The sequence below is a fragment of the Nannobrachium achirus genome (genome assembly GCF_963921795.1).
Source record: "Nannobrachium achirus genome assembly, chromosome: 14".
Lineage (NCBI taxonomy): Eukaryota > Metazoa > Chordata > Actinopteri > Myctophiformes > Myctophidae > Nannobrachium > Nannobrachium achirus.
This window is the reverse complement of record NC_137821.1, coordinates 3,789,910-3,808,752: the sequence shown is the minus strand read 5'-3', so window position 1 is coordinate 3,808,752 and position 18,843 is coordinate 3,789,910. Positions and strand designations below refer to the sequence as shown.

The 18,843-nt window shown below is 41.7% G+C and overlaps 1 protein-coding gene across 1 annotated transcript; it reads left to right on the top strand.

Annotated features, from left to right (window-relative positions):
* Positions 1 to 9,976: 9,976 nt before the first annotated feature.
* On the top strand, positions 9,977 to 11,440 carry LOC308298665 (zinc-binding protein A33-like; the record flags this gene model as incomplete). Its single annotated transcript, XM_080742308.1, has 1 exon — positions 9,977 to 11,440. The coding sequence occupies one exon, from the start codon at positions 9,977 to 9,979 to the stop codon at positions 11,438 to 11,440; it is 1,464 nt and encodes a 487-aa protein (XP_080598434.1).
* Positions 11,441 to 18,843: the final 7,403 nt, after the last annotated feature.

Here is an 18,843-nt window from a genome sequence, read left to right as displayed (position 1 = left end):
TCCAGGAGACAATTTTTATACGGACTTCATTGACTTCATTCCTAAATTGCCAGCACCGCCAAATAAGAATATGTTATAGTGTCATTTTGTCAGGATTCCTGGGTCCCTGTCGTCTCATTCTGAAGGGGTCAAAGAAAGGCTGTTTTATTGTATAAATATATATATATTTTACCTTTCACGTCTGGTTACATTTGGTAATGTGAGTTATTTGTGTTCAGAGCACACCTGACAAAAGACCATTGATATTAAATATTGATGATGATAGTTATATAAAACATTGTAATTGCAATGCATAATGTATGTGAATTTGTTATGGTCATGGACCGAAAGTACATTTTGTCAGGAGATGTAGTCGGCCCTTGGTGTTTTAATATATTCTTATGTGGGCCCCTAGAAGTTTGGACACCCCTGATGTAAAGAGAGAAAAGAAAAGACGGGTGTTAAAACGTCTTCATTTACTGCTTTCTATATCGTTTTAGACATTTTAGGGATTTGGATTTCAGTGGGCGAACAAGTGGCTTAACATGTCTTTTTAGACATTAGTAAGATGCCTCAGGGCGACATAAAGGGCAAGATGGCCAAAATTCTTGGCTATCTGGCCAGTGATGTTTATCGGACCAGTTACCCAATCTCAACAGTGCCTGTTGAGATTGGCAGAACATGCCCATATATAGGCATCCCCAAATATGGGCATTCCCAGATATGCCCTGGATCTCCATACATGGGCTTAAAACGGACAAGGATGTAATTAATTTGCAAGTGTGATCTGGGAATGGCCATATATATGGGCATGTCAGAACATGCCCATATATGGGCATTCCCAGATATGCATTTAATATTGATGACATCGGGACAGGGATCTCCATACATGGGCATAGAACGGACAAGGATGTCATTAATTTGCAAGTGTGATCTGGGAATGGCCATGTATGGGCATGTTCTGACATCACATTGTCGACTATATATGGGCATAAAATATATGGGCATAAAAGGGACATGAAGCCAGAGTGTGATGTCAGAGCAGCAAACCCATTCTGTTAAGAATGGTTCCCCCGACACCACAGTGACATCAGAGCATGATGTCAGAGTGATGTCACAGTGACAAGGGAACCAATAAACTGTAAAAATGTGTACTGACTGAAGGAAGGACAGACAGACAGACAGACAGACAGACAGACAGACAGACAGACAGACAGACAGACAGACAGACAGACAGACTGACAGACAGTGACAAGCTGCAACATTTCTCATGGTATACTGCAACCTTTGGTCCCAACTCGCAACAACAATAGACATATTTGGCCATGTGGTCGCCCACTGAAATCAAAATGGCTAAAATGGCTAATAAATGATAAATAAATCTTTGAATAATAAAACCTTCTTTGAATTAGTTGTTTTAATTCACGGGAGAAGGGACCCATAAAAATGTGTCCGCGACCCAGTGTTAGAGAACCAGTGGTCTAAACTCTATCTAAACCACACTGTGACCCATAGAGAACCAGTGGTCTAAACTCTATCTAAACCACACTGTGACCCATAGAGAACCAGTGGTCTAAACTCTATCTAAACCACACTGTGACCCATAGAGAACCAGTGGTCTAAACTCTATCTAAACCACACTGTGACCCATAGAGAACCAGTGTTCTAAACTCTATCTAGACCACACTGTGACCCATAGAGAACCAGTGGTCTAAACTCTATCTAGACCACACTGTGACCCATAGAGAACCAGTGGTCTAAACTCTATCAAACCACACTGTGACCCATAGAGAACCAGTGGTCTAAACTCTATCTAGACCACACTGTGACCCATAGAGAACCAGTGGTCTAAACTCTATCTAAACCACACTGTGACCCATAGAGAACCAGTGGTCTAAACTCTATCTAGACCACACTTGTGACCCATAGAGAACCAGTGGTCTAAACTCTATCTAGACCACACTGTGACCCATAGAGAACCAGTGGTCTAAACTCTATCAAACCACACTGTGACCCATAGAGAACCAGTGGTCTAAACTCTATCTAGACCACACTGTGACCCATAGAGAACCAGTGGTCTAAACTCTATCTAAACCACACTGTGACCCATAGAGAACCAGTGGTCTAAACTCTATCAAACCACACTGTGACCCATAGAGAACCAGTGGTCTAAACTCTATCTAAACCACACTGTGACCCATAGAGAACCAGTGGTCTAAACTCTATCAAAACACACTGTGACCCATAGAGAACCAGTGGTCTAAACTCTATCTAGACCACACTGTGACCCATAGAGAACCAGTGGTCTAAACTCTATCTAAACCACACTGTGACCCAAAGAGGACCAGTGGTCTAAACTATATCTAAACCACACTGTGACCCATAGAGAACCAGTGGTCTAAACTCTATCTAGACCACACTGTGACCCATAGAGAACCAGTGGTCTAAACTCTATCTAAACCACACTGTGACCCATAGAGAACCAGTGGTCTAAACTCTATCTAAACCACACTGTGACCCATAGAGAACCAGTGGTCTAAACTATATCTAAACCACACTGTGACCCATAGAGAACCAGTGGTCTAAACTATATCTAAACCACACTGTGACCCATAGAGAACCAGTGGTCTAAACTCTATCTAAACCATGTGACCCATAGAGAACCAGTGGTCTAAACTCTATCAAACCACACTGTGACCCAGTGTTAAGTGCACTTTTAACCAAACCGATTCGGCCACGAATCGGCGGCGGAAAGCGTCCGTTGCCGATAGCGTGATCATCGGCAGGTTTTCGGCAGCGGGTCGGGAACGCTATCGACCAGTATCGACGGAAAACTGGAAAACTGGACCTGCTCAGTTTTGTTGAGTCGTCCCTGGCCGTCGGTAGGATTGAGGGAGTTGTAGAATGGACCATTAGTTTGCTACAGCTGCTAAACCAAGTCAAAATAAGCCAGAGACATTTTCCTGTCGCATATTTTTACTAAATACCATATTCTCAACTCTCAAATCCTATTCCCATCTGATCCAAAGCAAAGCTAGTAGGCTATCAATAGTGCTGCTGCTGAAGCAACCCGTGTTGTTTTTTGGAGCTGTGTGCAGCTCCCTATACGTGGCTGTGTGGGTCTGTGTGTGTGTGTGTGTCTGTCTGTGTGTCTGTGTGTATGTAGCCTGACTTCGGCGCGTAACTAGTGCCGCACCATTTACGCCACTCGCGCAATATATACATCAAAATGTGCGGCTCGGCCGGGAATGGTGTTCTATTACCTTTCGTTCCGATCCGCCTTACCATGCCGACGTAATCGGCAAAAAACAACGCTTAATTGTCCCCATTGACTTATAATGGGACAATGCAAGAAATCACTTTCAAGTATTTTTCTCTCGTAAACCATAGGAGCTACAGTTTCAAACCTCGGAGAGGAGATTCATAATGATTTTAAGAATGAATCGCAAAATAATTACATCACTCGGCCTCATGGTGGCGCTATAACGGCCCACTTCACGTTTTGCCCCGTAACTCTTGAACCGTAGATCGGAAAATTAAAATTCTTTTTTCCCTGGATTCCTTGGGTCAAGACGCATCTCCCCATATAGGCCACGCCCATTTGCGCCAGGATAGATTTTCCGCCATCTTGAATTTTCTCCAAAACACACTTTTTGCTCCTTTTCCTACATATTTTCTTCAAATGTCACAAAAATCGGTACACATGATCTACACACACACACACACACACACACACACACACACACACACACACACACACAGTGTGTACCCGAACGCGTTCAAAGAACGATCGTTCATGAACACGTTCATATTTTGGGCGAACGTGAACTGAACGTAATTGTTTTCGCTTGATGAACGATATTGTCGAACGCGGTCATTCTGACGCACGTGAACGGAGTTCGTCTGCGTTCGTCGGCCGTTCATGCGGCGGTCGGCGCCTCCGCGGTCGTCTGTCCTCTCCTCTCTCTTTTCATTCACATGCTCCAATAGCACGCACTGTGCAAAGCTCCTCGTGAACGTTAATATGCGGTGCTGTCTGCACTCTGCACCTGCACTGTGAATCTCCTCCTCGTTACGTGTCTCGCAAGCCTGACTATATACTTTGTCCTATGTGTGTTGCACGGCGAAAATAGCTGATCTGCAAGCTCACAACGCGTCGCATCCACGAGACAACGTGAGCTTGTAGATCAGCTATTTTAACCAACGCGGAAACATGCTGTGCGCGAGGTTTGGAAACGTATCCCTTCTAGTGGGGTTCCTTGTACATGTAATTTTTTGTTGCCTTCTAGTGGGGTTCCTTGTACATGTAATTTTTTGTTTTCATTTCAAATGTGTGTTAAAGTTTATTTTTCACTTCCAGTGTGTAGATTATGGTCTATAGAACAATTTTGGTTCGAGTGTCAAGACAGTGGATTGAAGAAAAATATATTATTTGCCCTATTTCCAAAATGACCAAAATCGGAATTGTGTTTTTTGAACAATGTCTTAGTTTTCCCACAACTGCTGTGTAATATATATATATTTTTATTGCTATATCAAGTCAATACTGTGTGGGGAATCAATTGGAGTCAAATATTTGTTTTGAATATTATGATATTTCACACAATGAGACAATAACATGGTTATTTCATTCAGCCCTTCACAATAAGGGTACAGGAAGACTGGGAACTAGGCAGTGGGCACATAAATATTGTGGGCACCTCAATGTTAAGTTGGATGACATAATTGCTGTGTGTGGTTCTATATGGGCTGTGTCAATCATTTTGACAAATAATAGCATGCAGCAACGTCTAAACATTTATATAATATATATATAGACCTATATATATTTTTTCTTCTTTTTAAAATTATGCTTAAAAAAAGAACGAAAAAGAACTAAGTTAGTTCATTTTGGGGAACCATGAACTTAGTTCAAAATATAGAATTATGAACTATGAAATGAACTAGTTCATTTTAGAAGTTCTGAACTTGAACTTGAACTAGTTCGTTTTTAAAGTGAACTTTCCCAACACTGCACACACACACACACACACACACACACACACACACACACACACACACACACACACACACACACACACACACACAGCTCCACTTCACACGGGTGTGATTTTTTTTTCTCTGCACAGAGAACACTGAGTGCCTCCGGTGCCAGATTCTGTGAGTGAAATAAGCGACCAGGTCTATGAAAATAAGCCCAAAAGCAGCGACCAGTTTCACCTATTGAGCTCTATTACAGTAGTTTTGTAAAATAATGTTGAAAGCAAGGCCAAATAAGCAACTACACTTCAGAAACAAGCCCAAACAAAAGCAACCCACAACTAGCAACATTATAGGAAAACAGGATCAACGTTGCTTATAACGAGCAGACCTGGCACCACTGCCATACAGTAACTACAGTCGGCGTCGTCTGAAAAAATAAATATTAAAGTGCTTAGTTTTTTGCAGTTCTTTGCAGTTTGTGTACAGTCAGAAGGAGTCTCCTGTAGGCTGTTTGGTGTGGAGACACCTTTAGGGAACCAGTGGTCTAAACTCTATCTAAACCACACTGCGTGACTGGAAGCTTAAATGAATCATAAGTGAAAACAGGTTCAGCTGGTTTTGATCCTCATCATAGCAGCCAGCCTGTATAATAGTTTCACTACAGCACGCATGGCGGTAGAAAGTATCACTGATACAATGGTGTAAGTAACAAGCAACAAGACACTGCTGGTTCAACCGCATTCTATACATACTGTCTGTGTGAGAAGACACAACACAAACACACATCTATGTGACTGAACAACTTAGAGCAGCACTGTGTAGTTTGGACACAAACAACATGGCAGCCAAACCTTTTTGACTTCATTACCCAAGAGTCTCTGCAAGCAGCAGAGACTCGCAAGGACACGCTGTGATTGGCCAGTCTTTGCTTTGACTGGCTGTCCTGTCTTGGTGCCTAATATTGGCAAATTCCAAGATGAAACTTGTATACATATACTGTACATCAGGGGTCTTCAACGTTTTCAGGCCAAGGACCCCTTAGTTGAGAGAGAGACGAAGCAGGGACCCCCACAACTTGTTCATAGATTCCAGACCTTTCAGTCTGTATTTGTCTGCTCTTTTTCCCCTCTACACCAAACCTCTTTGCCGAAAATAGCCGATCTACAATTAGTAGATCGGCTTGTAGCTTGTAGATGAGGTTGTAGATCGGCTATTTTCGGCTAAAGTTCTCCGAATTTGGACACTAGGGTTCAAGTGGTTAATATAAAAAGGAGAAAAAAAGGTTCTATCACACAAAGATTTTAAGGACCCCCTGTAGTAACCCTGAGGACCCACTAGGGGTGCCGGGCCCCCTGTTGAAGACCCCTGCTGTACATACATATAGTGATACAGTCAAGCCCCAGGCAGGGACCCCCTGAGTCTATACAGTTAGATCAAGATCATCTATACCTGCTTGATGCGCCCACGTGCAGACACACACGCTGGCGCGCACACACACACACACACACACACACACACACACACACACACACACACACACACACACACACACACACACACACACACACACACACACACACACACACACACACACACACACACACACACACACACACCTCCATGAGTCACGTTTACCTGAATACACCTGACTCACGTGACCTGTTCTAAACCAATCAAAATGAGACTGCGTCGTCTTTTATAGACAGATAGGAACCGACTGCTGTGAGCAGGGCCCCAAATGCATTTGGGTCCCCATCCGGAGGTACATTTATTATTATAAATGTAATTTTTTTGTCTTAGGAATGTGACAAAAAACAAACAACAAATATTATTGAACTCAAGCGTCCATGGTGTGAGTAATCAATAGAAAAATGTAACATTGGGGGATGAACTCCCTTTAAGAATGTGTTGGAATGATTCTAGTAAAGTGTGAGGATGACGCGTACATTCAGTGCTGTAAAGTAACTAAGTACATTTACTTAAGTACTGTACTGAAGTACAATTTTGAAGTACTTTTACTTTACTGGAGTATTTCACATTTTCAGTACTTTTACTTTTATCTCAGATCCAAATGTTGTACTTTTACTTGTACCAGATCATTTCTATATTGCAACATTGATACATTTACTTAAGTAAAACATTTGAGTACCTTTCCCTCCACTGTGCTCATTAATATGTTGCACAAGACTTGTGGTACGGTGGTAACTGTACTTACTGTACTTACTGTACAGGTGAGGAGATTGCTATGGTAAAATGTATTAATATCTGCCTTGATTCCCTGAAAATGTCAAAACACACTTTGAATTCATCGTAGGAGAAAAACGTTGTGTACCTTTTTATGAAAGACAACGCATTAATGGAGTGTGTGAGATGTGGTCAGACAATGAGACCATTAACATCGAGAGTGTGTGAGTGAGCACAGTGGAAATGGTGCGCGAAAATATTAAAAATAATTATAATAATAATAATAATAATCCCTCCATCCACAGTGTGGGGGTCCACGATCACCGTCAGACCTCCAACATAACGGTTTTTTTTTCTTAAAAAAGAAAAAAAAACTTCTTGACACCCTATGAACTACTATTGTGTATTGTAGGCTACTCATGTCAAAAAGCAATAAAGAAATTAAATAAAACATTTAAAAAAGACCTCCAACATAACATTTTCTCATCTCTGATCAAAGATAAGACCTCGTTGTGACTGCATTCCTTTAAACGCTGTCATCCCTTCATTATCTAATCACTCATCATGTGTGCGTCGGTTTTGACTCTCGAGTGCATTTAGGCACGTGCACATATAGACATCAAAGGGGGCTTGAGCCCTTTCCCTTTTATCCATCTGTAAAAAGTGTCCTCTCCAGACCATGAATGCAGTTTTTACTATGGTGAAAGAAATCCAAATGCTCTCTTTCCATGCCATACCTGAAGGCAGCGTTCAAGAGAATTGCCTTGTCCAAACTCTCCTGAACTTGAATACAACATCTTATGTTGAAAGAACTGCCCTCTCTGTGTAGAAATCAAGCCTAGAAAATAGTCGACCTCCAAGCTCACAACGCGTCGCAGCGCGACGCGTTGTGGGCTTGGAGGTCGACTATTTTCGATATTTTCACCAAAAGGCCCTTTTAGAAATGCAAGCCCCTGCCTCTCTAACATTCTCTGCACGTCCCTGGCTTACTTGACACCCACACCCACTCACCCACCAGCTGGCATAGCAGCCTATAGGGTGCCCGGAACCACCACGCTGTCAGGCTGGCATAGCAGCCTATAGGGTGCCCGGAACCACCACGCTGTCAGCTGGCATAGCAGCCTATAGGGTGCCCGGAACCACCACGCTGTCAGCTGGCATAGCAGCCTATAGGGTGCCCGGAACCACCACGCTGTCAGCTGGCATAGCAGCCTATAGGGTGCCCGGAACCACCACGCTGTCAGCTGGCATAGCAGCCTATAGGGTGCCCGGAACCGCCACGCTGGCAGCCCGGCCCGTATCTGTTCATCTTAGTGGAAACCACAACTATTCACGCTGCCTTGCCAAACATCAAACTAGTTTAGCTGGTATAGAACTTGATCTCCCTGCTCACCTCATATGTCCTCTGAAAAGCCAGTCTGTATAATAATCATAATAATGCAACCTATATAAACGTGACCTTTGCAGCTAATTATTCCTTTGGCATAAATATGTAACCTGTCTGGACTGATGAGACCCAACTAGTGAATCCCACTTGGACCATGCTGCATTAATGCCACCTGCCAGTATGCCCTTACTGTATACAACAATTAACTTTATTCAGACCATTCAGAGCTTAAACGGTTAGTGGTAAAAAATATATATCCAAACCTGAAGGAGACAGTGAAGTGCAGCTAAAGCTAAGTAGAGTTCTCAAATTCTGCCCGAACCCGACCATACCCGAACCCAACCGACATACAGTATAGGGTAGGGTAGGGCCTAAAATGTATGCTAACTAGTAGGGCCGGGTAGGGCCTAGGGCCTGCCCAGTTAGGGCCCGGACCTTAATTTCCAGGCCTCTTTGAGAACTCTAAAGCAAAGCATAACCTTGTAAACCAACCCCCTTCCGGAAATCGCATTTGCAATTTCCGTAAATGGGTGTGGTTTACGAGGCTAGCTAAAACAAGTGTTGTGTGCTTAAATCTCCTACCAGTCAGTACTAGTGAATAGACTTGGACCAAGCTGCATTTAATGCCAGTTGTTGCCACTATAGACTGTTTACCTGCAGACCCCTCCCCTGTAGAGGGCGCCGCCGAGCGAGCTAGTAGATCTGCATGAATCACAAATGTTTTTAATGTATTTGTGGTTAAGCTGATCATTGGTTGCAGAAATACTATTGGTTTAAAATGTGTGACACTTTGTCACATTAGGAGTCCACTATACATTCATTTGTATGCTTTTTTTTGTTTTTGTATTTTTTGAGTGTGCAAATCAAGTGAGTTTGGTGTCCCTGTGAGTCCCCTGCGTCAGTGTTTACGTCATCCAATGGGAAAAGCCCTGAAAAAACACATGGTGACGTCACCAACAGCAAGGGTGACCTGATGAAAAAGGCACAGGTTGGCACCTCAACAGAGTGCCAACCTGCCCGCCCACAAACATACAGACAGCACCCAACAGCACCCATCGCAGTCCTTGCACACTCTGCTGGTGCACACGTAGGTCATATATTATGGCCACGAGTGCACAAGGCGCAAGTTGGTGCACTCAATACTATAAAAAATATTTTTTTTCCTCTATACCGAAAACAAAAATTTAAATAAAATATGGACACCAGGTTGAAAATGGTTCAGTATTAAATATAACAGAGGACATGGTTCATAAACAGTGTTCTTTCTGTCTCAGCCAACCGTGGAAATAGCTGATTTACATCACGTTGTGAAGCATTGTGAGCTTGTAGATCTGCTATTTTCACTATTTTTTGGAGGATGACACCTATAATGGCTTTCCCAAAATAGGCAAACTACAATGTTTGTTGATAAACAGTGTTCCTTCTTCTCTTCCAGGGATCAACATGGAGGCTACAGACATTATCACACAGAACAAGACAACACTTCAACACATTCTAATGCCAAACATTCACTTTGCCAGAGAGTGTGTTTTTGAAGAAAAGCTAGTGACAGGCCGTGAGTACGCCGACCTGAAAAGCATCTCTCCGCCATCCAAGGCAGCCTCTGAACTTGTGGACAAAATGATCTTCAAGGGTGAAACGACGTGCGTCTCGTTCCTGCGTCTGCTACAAGACACAAAACTAACAGAGGAGATTCCTGCTCTGAAGACAATGCCATGGTACAACCCTCCATCCACACAGTCATCTGAGGAGGAAGTCAAGGTGTTGAGTTGTGAACATCCAGAGAAGGATAAAGGTTTCTGTGAGGAGGAACAGAGAGCTGTGTGTCGTATCTGTGACTCCTCTCACCACCCTGGTCACAAGCTGCTTCCTATAGAACAAGCAGTCAACAACCTGAAGGACCAACTGAAGTCTGACCTCAGGACTCTAAGGGACAAGAGGACCAAATACAAACACTTTAAAACTAGATATAATAATGAAGTGGTTCAACACAACAAGAAGCAGGTTTTGGCCGCAGAGAAGCGGATCCGAGCAGAGTTTAAAAAACTCCACCAGATCCTGACAGACGAAGAGGAGGCCAGACTGGCAGCTCTGAGCGAGGAAGAGGAGCAGAAGGAGGAGATCATTCAGATCATCCAGGAGCAGATCTCCTCTCTCTCAGACAGCATCTCTGCTGTAGAACGAGAGCTGCAGAAACACAGCGTGTCATTTCTCAGCAGTTATAAACACACTCAGACCAGAGCCAGAGTCCAGTGTACGCGGTCAGATCCACAGCTGGACTCTGGAGCTCTGATAGACGTGGCCAAACACCTGGGAAACCTGACCTCCACAGTCTGGGAGAAGATGAAGGAGAAGGTCACGTTCACTCCTGTCATTCTGGACCCAAACACAGCATGGCCCTGGCTCTGTCTGTCTGAAGACCTGACCAGTGTGAGAAATACAGACACAAAGCAGCAGCTTCCTGACAACCCAGAGAGGTTCACTAATGCTGCTAATGTTCTGGGTTCAGAGGGTTACAGTTCAGGAAAACACAGCTGGGAAGTGCTGGTTGGAGACCAACCTAGCTGGACTATAGGTGTGGCTAAAGAATCTGTTGACAGGAAGGGAAAGAAACTTGCCTCACCAGAATATGGAATCTGGTGTTTATGGCAGAAGGATGGTCGCTATACTAATGGGTGTAATGAAACCATCCCACTGCAGAGGTACCCTGAGAGGATCAGAGTCCAGCTGGACTATGACAGGGGGGAGGTGTCCTTCTACGACCCTGAAGACATGACTCACATCTACACTCATAAAGACACTTTCACTGACAAACTCTACCCGTATTTCTATATTGGAAAGGCTGGTGATGCTGAAACCACTGATATCCAAATCTGTCCAGTAGAGACAAGTCTCTCTGGGATGTAATCGTGCACAGACTGTTGGGAGGTCAGGGGGTCAGATGAAAAAACAAATGTCGGTCCCCAAACAAAACAAAAATGTAGGCAGATGTGAAATCAATCAACAACATGCATCTTCTCCCAGCAGACATTTTGACAGGTGAACCCAGCTGAAGTTAAAGGAGCACTCCAGCCATTTTCAACCCTCTCTTCATACAGTCTGTCCTCATTCATTATATATTAGAGATTTTAAGCAATGGACGGCTACGGCAGATGACAACGCTAACCGGAAATGATCATCGCTCGATAGATCAACCTGCCGCCATCGCAGCCGTCTCTACAACGCCAGAAGCTCCCTTCCCACGTAGCGTCTACAACGTCTGCTGCGTAGACGCGTCGCCATGGGAACCAAAGCGTTCAGTAAAAGGGGTGGGACCCAACGATTCTGACCGCCATGGTGATTACGTCATAGCAGCCGTACTCCGCCTGGCGTTGCCGCCCTGAAAATCGTCGAGGTTAAAGTCGCTAAAGAGATGACACACACACACAGCAACTGTCCATGCTGACATGCACGTAGGGACACACCTGTGTGTGTGTGCGTGCGCGCGCGTGTGTGCGTTGCTGTTGTACCCTGATACGTGTGGACTAATCATCAAACTCTCTTTGATTTGACATGGAAGAATGTTTATTTTATACATATTGTTGTTGTCTGGCAGAAACCTCATGTCTCCATATTTACACCTTTAACATTGTTTAATTAATTAATGCTCTACTTCCTCACATGCTGCACTGTAACACAAGAGTAGCGGAAATAGCAGATCTACAAGCTCACAACGCGTCGCATCGCGGTGCGTTGTGAGCTTGTAGATCGGCTATTCTCGCTATTTCTGAAAAATGTTTTGTAGTTAAAGTTGAATTGGTTAAGTGAGTCAAACTTGAATCAATGAAAGTATCAACCAGATCTCCACTAGACTAATTAATTCATACACATTGGATCCATTTGAAGCCTTTATTTTTCCCTTCTCCTGAAAAGCAACGGTTTTGGACATACAAGGTTTCCACCTGACACTGATGATGTGTTCTATGACTGTATAAGATATTAATGTCCTCCATCATTCTATATGTACTGTAGACCAGGGGTCCTCAACGTTTTTCAGGCCAAGGACCCCTAAGCTGAGAGAGAGATGAAGCAGGGACCCCCCACTATATACTGTATACTAGTGTATAATATTGTTTTGCTGATTAAACTTTGACATAGATTTCATGGATAGTTTCATATAGACTTGTTTGACAGCACTGTCACGTTGTATTCGTGTTAAGCAGTATTTTCAGACATCGAACCTTTTAAACCGTCAATACTTGGTAAACTTTCACTGTTTACTTAATCTGCTCTCGTTTTCCCCTCTACACCAAACCTCTTTGCCGAAAATAGCCGATCTACAAGCTCACAACGCCTCGCAAACGCGAGGCGTTGTGAGCTTGTAGATCTGCTATTTTTGTCTAAAGTTCTTCTCAAAATAGGGGTGCTAAAGTTAATGTAAAAAAAAAAGAAAAAAAGGTTCCAATCACACCAAAGATTTGGCGGCCCCCCTGTAGTAACTCTGAGGACCCCCTAGGGGTCCCGGACCCCCTGTTGAAGACCCCTGCTGTAGATCAATGATATGTTATGACTGTAAGATATGAATGTTTATCATTATTATATACTGATCAATGATCAGCTTTGTGTTTATGATTGAAATATTGATCTGGAATGGAACTCGTTGTGTAAGGATTGTTGGTGAGGATGTTGAATACTTGAACAGCCTTAAATGACACAAATTATGATTTAATGTTGATGTCTTTACATACAGTACATGCCTTACAACCTATAAACATTTAATGTGTATTTGTACAAACATACCTGTCAACCAAGATGACACAAATAATGATGTTATAGTTACCATGGCCCTCCCACAAGCCTTAAAGGAGAGCAAATCCCCAGCCTCCTTCAAAATCGGTATGAAAAGTCACCTTCAGGCAGCTGCTACCCGTGACTTGTAAATAGACTAAGCCCCCATAATCCCCCCACCCCTTTTTTCTGCCTTTGTATTTGATGTTATGCTTTTTTCTGCTTTTGAAATTGATATTATCCTAGATGAAGTACTATGTTCTATCCGTCTGTCTTTCAATGTTATATGAGATACTTAAAGGGTGGTTCCTGTGGAAATAAGCCTCGACTTTCTAGGATCTCCTTTTAGTTGACCGTTGATGTGTATCAGTGATTTGTACTGTCATGAAACTGTAATTCTTTCTATTGCAAACTTCTAATACATTCTTCAATCAATCAATCAATCAATCAATCAATGGTAACATGCTATTGCTGTATAATTGTATTGTTACCGTGGTAACATGATATTGATGTATAATTGTATCATAATTGTTGTCATTTGAACACTGGGAGAATACAGTGTGGACATTTGATTTCATGTTTTATTATTTTATTAAACGTTTAATGATTTCCACGTGTTTCTGTTCTGCTGTGCTGTCAGTGTGAGGTCATAGATCATATTTAATACAGTTTAGTTTGTGTATCATTTATAATATCATTACATTTATTTTATAATATAATTTAATTTAATTTATAATATCATTTAATTTAATTTCACTGGCTACACCTTTGACCCAGTGACATAACCTATAAGAAAGAGTATATTTACTCAACTACTTTACTTAAAAGAGTAGTACTTAAAAATGTATTTTTTTCTATTGATTACTCACGCCATGGAGAATTGAATTCATCGATATTGTTTGGTATCTGTCACATAAGACAAAAAATCGATTATAGTAAATTTACCCCATCGGTTCCGGATGGTATCTGGAATCAATTGGGGCAAATTTACTACATATGTTTTTGTCTTAGGAATGCAAAAAAATATTATTGAACTCAATTATTGAACTGGCGTGAGTAATCAATAGAAGAAAAAAAAAGTAATTTTGTGGGTGAACTACTCCTTTAAACATTAATACTTCTACTCCACTACATCTCAGAGGTACAGTAATAAATAGTGTACTTCTTTTTTTTTAAGGTATTAAAGGTAAGGTCAACTTTATTGTCCACAAGGGAAATGTTGCTTTGGCTTTCACCCTGCTGCAGCCACACATAAAACATCAATGACAAAAGACATAATAGAAATACATACAGAGGGGACACAACATTACACAGTGCACAACATGGTAGTTGATCTAATCTCACTATCAATGCTGTTTCAGAGCCTCGTTCAACATTTGAGTTGATGCTGGTACAAAGTATTTTTTAAACCTAACATAGTTCCATGTAGGCTCACTATAACTTCTGCCAGAGGGCAGGAGTACACATTCTCCATGTAAAACATGGGTAGCATCGCTAACTATTCTTTGAGCCTGTCTTAGTGTGGTCTGCTCATAAATGGACTGCAGAGAGGGGAGCTGTCTTGCTCCTATGATCTTCCCTGCAGTCTGAACCAATCTGAGCAGTTTGGACCTCAGTTGCACTGAGAGATTACCAAACCAAACTGTGATGCCAAATCTGACCAGGCTTTCCAAAACCTACAATTATTTTAAAAGTTTAGTCACAAGATATGTACTTTGTAGAGATAGTTTATTACACTCCACTGTCATAAAGAGGAAACTGAGGTGGTACGGACACATCACCAGATCCTCAGGCCTTGCAAAGACCATCCTGCAAGGCACCGTACAAGGTGGCAGGAGACGAGGGAGGCAAAAGAAAAGATGGGAAGATAACATCGGAGAATGGACTCACTTGAAACTCAGTGAGGCAATGAGAGCTGCCGAGGACAGAGAGGGATGGAGAGAGCTGGTCAACAGATCGTCTGTGGTGCCTCAACGACCCTCCGGGGTTATGGGATAGAAGAAGAAGAGTTTATTACAAATCTAAAACCTTATTTTATAATGTGGTTATTATTGTCACATTGTGAGCTTGGAAATAGTCAGTTTTGTAAAATGTCTGAAAGTACTTTTATATCTGGTGTTTTTTAAGTATAGTCTGTATTGTGATAGCAATGTTTTTGTACTTTCACACAAGTAAGGTTGTGAATACAGTACTTTAACTTGTAACAGAGTATTTCTATATTGTGAGATTTCTATTCAGGCTGCTTGATTAATAATCCTTCTTCTTACACCACTGATAAGAATTAGTAGTCAGCAGAAAATCTCCCCAGCTGAAGAATCTGTAGAATTATGTGATAAATATGATGTAATTTAATACAAATAAATCTCATAGTGTTACAGTAAGTATAGTCAGTTATAGAATTATGTGATAAATATAATGTAATTTAATCTAAATAAACCCCATAGTGTTAAGGTATAAACACTTCTAGAATTCTGTTATCAATCAATGTGGGGTCTATTTGATTGATTACTTTATTAGCAGTTCACATAGGAAAAGTACAGTACAGTTCAGATACAAGGTCTACTATAGCCCCCTTTCCACTGGCCCAACACCACACCACACCACACCACACCGCCCACTTGTGACAGGTTTTCCACTACAAGGACCTGGGTAGAGTGGTGTGAAAGTGGTACTAAACGTGGTACTAAAAAGTATCCAATCTAGAGTAGGTCTGAGCTAGGCCAAACAGGGTCAAACACTTCATGACTGATCACTCACTGACTTTCCATTTAGACCACCAGGATATAGTTGTAATACATGATAATAGATTCTATTGTGTTATAACCACTATTATAATCTATTATAGTGTTATAATTATCATAGTGATACATTAATCCATTATAGTGTATTATAATTTAGGATAGTTGCAATACAAATTTATATTGTATTATAATCACAGTTAAAAGGGTCAATTTGTTCATTAAAGTATCAAGAGTAGTTTTACTTAAATACCAGCCCTGCATTTATACTTTGCAGTATGACAGTGTCTTACCGACTAGAAGTGATCTACAAACTAACAACATCAGTCAGTGAGTTTGTAGATCACTTCTTAATCCTGTCTAGAGCCCGCCTACTGTTGTATCCGTTCATTTCCACCACGCAATTACATAAACAAACACCATCCTTTTCCGTATCCGCTCTGAACCGGATATGCAAACTCCTGATTGAATTTACTCCAGTCCAGAGCCTTCTACCCAGAGTGTATATAAGAGAGTTACGTCACTTACGTCGACTCCCATAGTAAGCGTGGAAAGCCTATTTACTCTATGGTGGGAAGCTTACGCATGCGCACTTGCGCACGCATGGAGCCTGTTCTCATTCCTAGCTAGCCTCTGCTGCTCTTCAGCCCGTCCGCCCCCACTATAGCCGAGGTATTTTCAATCACTGGTAAGTAGACGAAATCACGTCTTTTTCACCCTTTTAACGCATTCACGCATTCACACATTCACGAGAGGCCCGTGAATGCGTTAAAAGGGTGAAAAAGACGTGATTTCGTCTACTTACCAGTGATTGAAAATACCTCGGCTATAGTGGGGGCGGACGGGCAGGAGAGCAGCAGAGCCTCGATAAGAATGAGAACAGGCTCCATGCGACGCCACTTCCGGTCTGCGGCGAGTTCAAAGCGTGACGTAACTCTCTTATATACACTCTGCTTCTACCTACGGAGAGTTGCGTCACTCCCGTTCACTTCATGGGGCCAGGTCTTCTACGCACACATCTATTGGAGTATAGTGACAAACGGCGAACCGGAAGTTTACAAAATGCATTGAAGTATATGAGGTGTAAAGTGACAATGAACCACGTGACCAGCGCTGTTTCTGACCCCGCAGTGGCAGGACTCTCTGATTAGACGACTCTGCTCCAGTCTAGTCTCCTCCTCTCAAGGCTGGGTGAAGAAGGAGCAGACATGTTGTCATCGTTCTAAACTGCACTGGGAGGTTTGATGGAATCCATTGAAAACAACGAGAGCCACATGGACAAGTGTTACTGAAACTATATTCAATTTAGTTTATTGAAAATAAAACGGTCCAGGAAGATTTGTGATTAATTACACTGTGACCTCTCCTTCTTTAATATACTCCTTGAAAAACTCTAAAACTGAAAGTACATTTTGACAGTTGAAAACCGTTGTGTCTCCATTACAGGGTGTTGTTTCTCCGTACAGAGCGATACATAGACAGGATTATCATCAACAGAGAGTTGGAGTTTAAACTTTAAAGTGAATTGGTGAGTGTTGATATTTAAACATTCTTTACATTCCAAAGGAAGTGGTTTTTATAATCTCATCTGTAATGTTTAAATGTTTCCTGTCAATGTTTTCCTGTTCACAGACGTTAGCACTTCCTGTCTCACAGCTTCTGTTGTAAGAGACTGAACTCTGTTTGATTCCACTACGAAATGGAACAATTTATAGCCTACTTAGGATTCAAAGTAAATACAACACATTACACTTTTAGAGCATATCTGTAGTGATAATATGGCCATACCTAAACACTAGATGGCAAACAATTTTTGTGTATATTATATATCAAAGGTCCCTAAATAGGCCATTCTTAATTACTGAGAAAGAAGTAGTCGCCAGCACTCAAGGAATATCCTTTTTACATGATTTTATTTACCTCAATGGACAGTGTACGGACGCGTTTCGGCCCTTCGGCCTTCCTCAGCATTCTTAATTACTTCCTGTGAACAGAAATTCAAAAAGTGATGACATAGATAGAGTTTTTGAATATAAATGAACCCTCGATTACATTCACCTGTTTGTTTCCCATTGCTGGCTCCCATTACTCCCATTACTCAGATTTTAAATCCCATCGCCTGAAGGGCTGGTCCCCTCGGATAGGTTAAGAAACACACAGGCTTCCTTTTCAAACTGAAACTTCAAAATAAAATACCCAAAATAGTCATTTCATTGGGTCTTTAATGTATATTGGGGAGAGCGGGGTAAACTGAGACACTTTTTACATGTTCTGTCATGTTGGGGTAATGTGAGATAGTGTCTCACTTTACCCCGGAGCAATTGTCTCACTTTGCCCCACAGCCACATTTTGGGAAAAAAGGACATCTTTTATCAATTCAGGTTAATCTTCAGCTAGCATCTATCACATGGATTTATACGTTGGTAGTTCATCAACATGTATGATAAAAAATGTTCTCCCTGCATCAATTTGCTCTGACCCAACAGCTGATTATGTTGACAGCAAGAAAACTTACTTTTACATGCAAAAAAAAGTATTTTTGTGAAAAAAGCATGTTTTCCACAGCACTATCAGGTCTCTCTCTTCATGGCAAGGGGGAAATTCAAGGGGCTTGAAAATGTAATGGTCACATGACCACAAATGTGTTCCATTGCCAAGATACAGGGGGTGTCTCAGTTTACCCGTTGTCTCAGTTTACCCCGCTTTCCCCTTATAATATAATATAATAATATTATATTATATTATATTATATTATATTATATTATATTATACTATACTATACTATACTATATTATATTATATTAT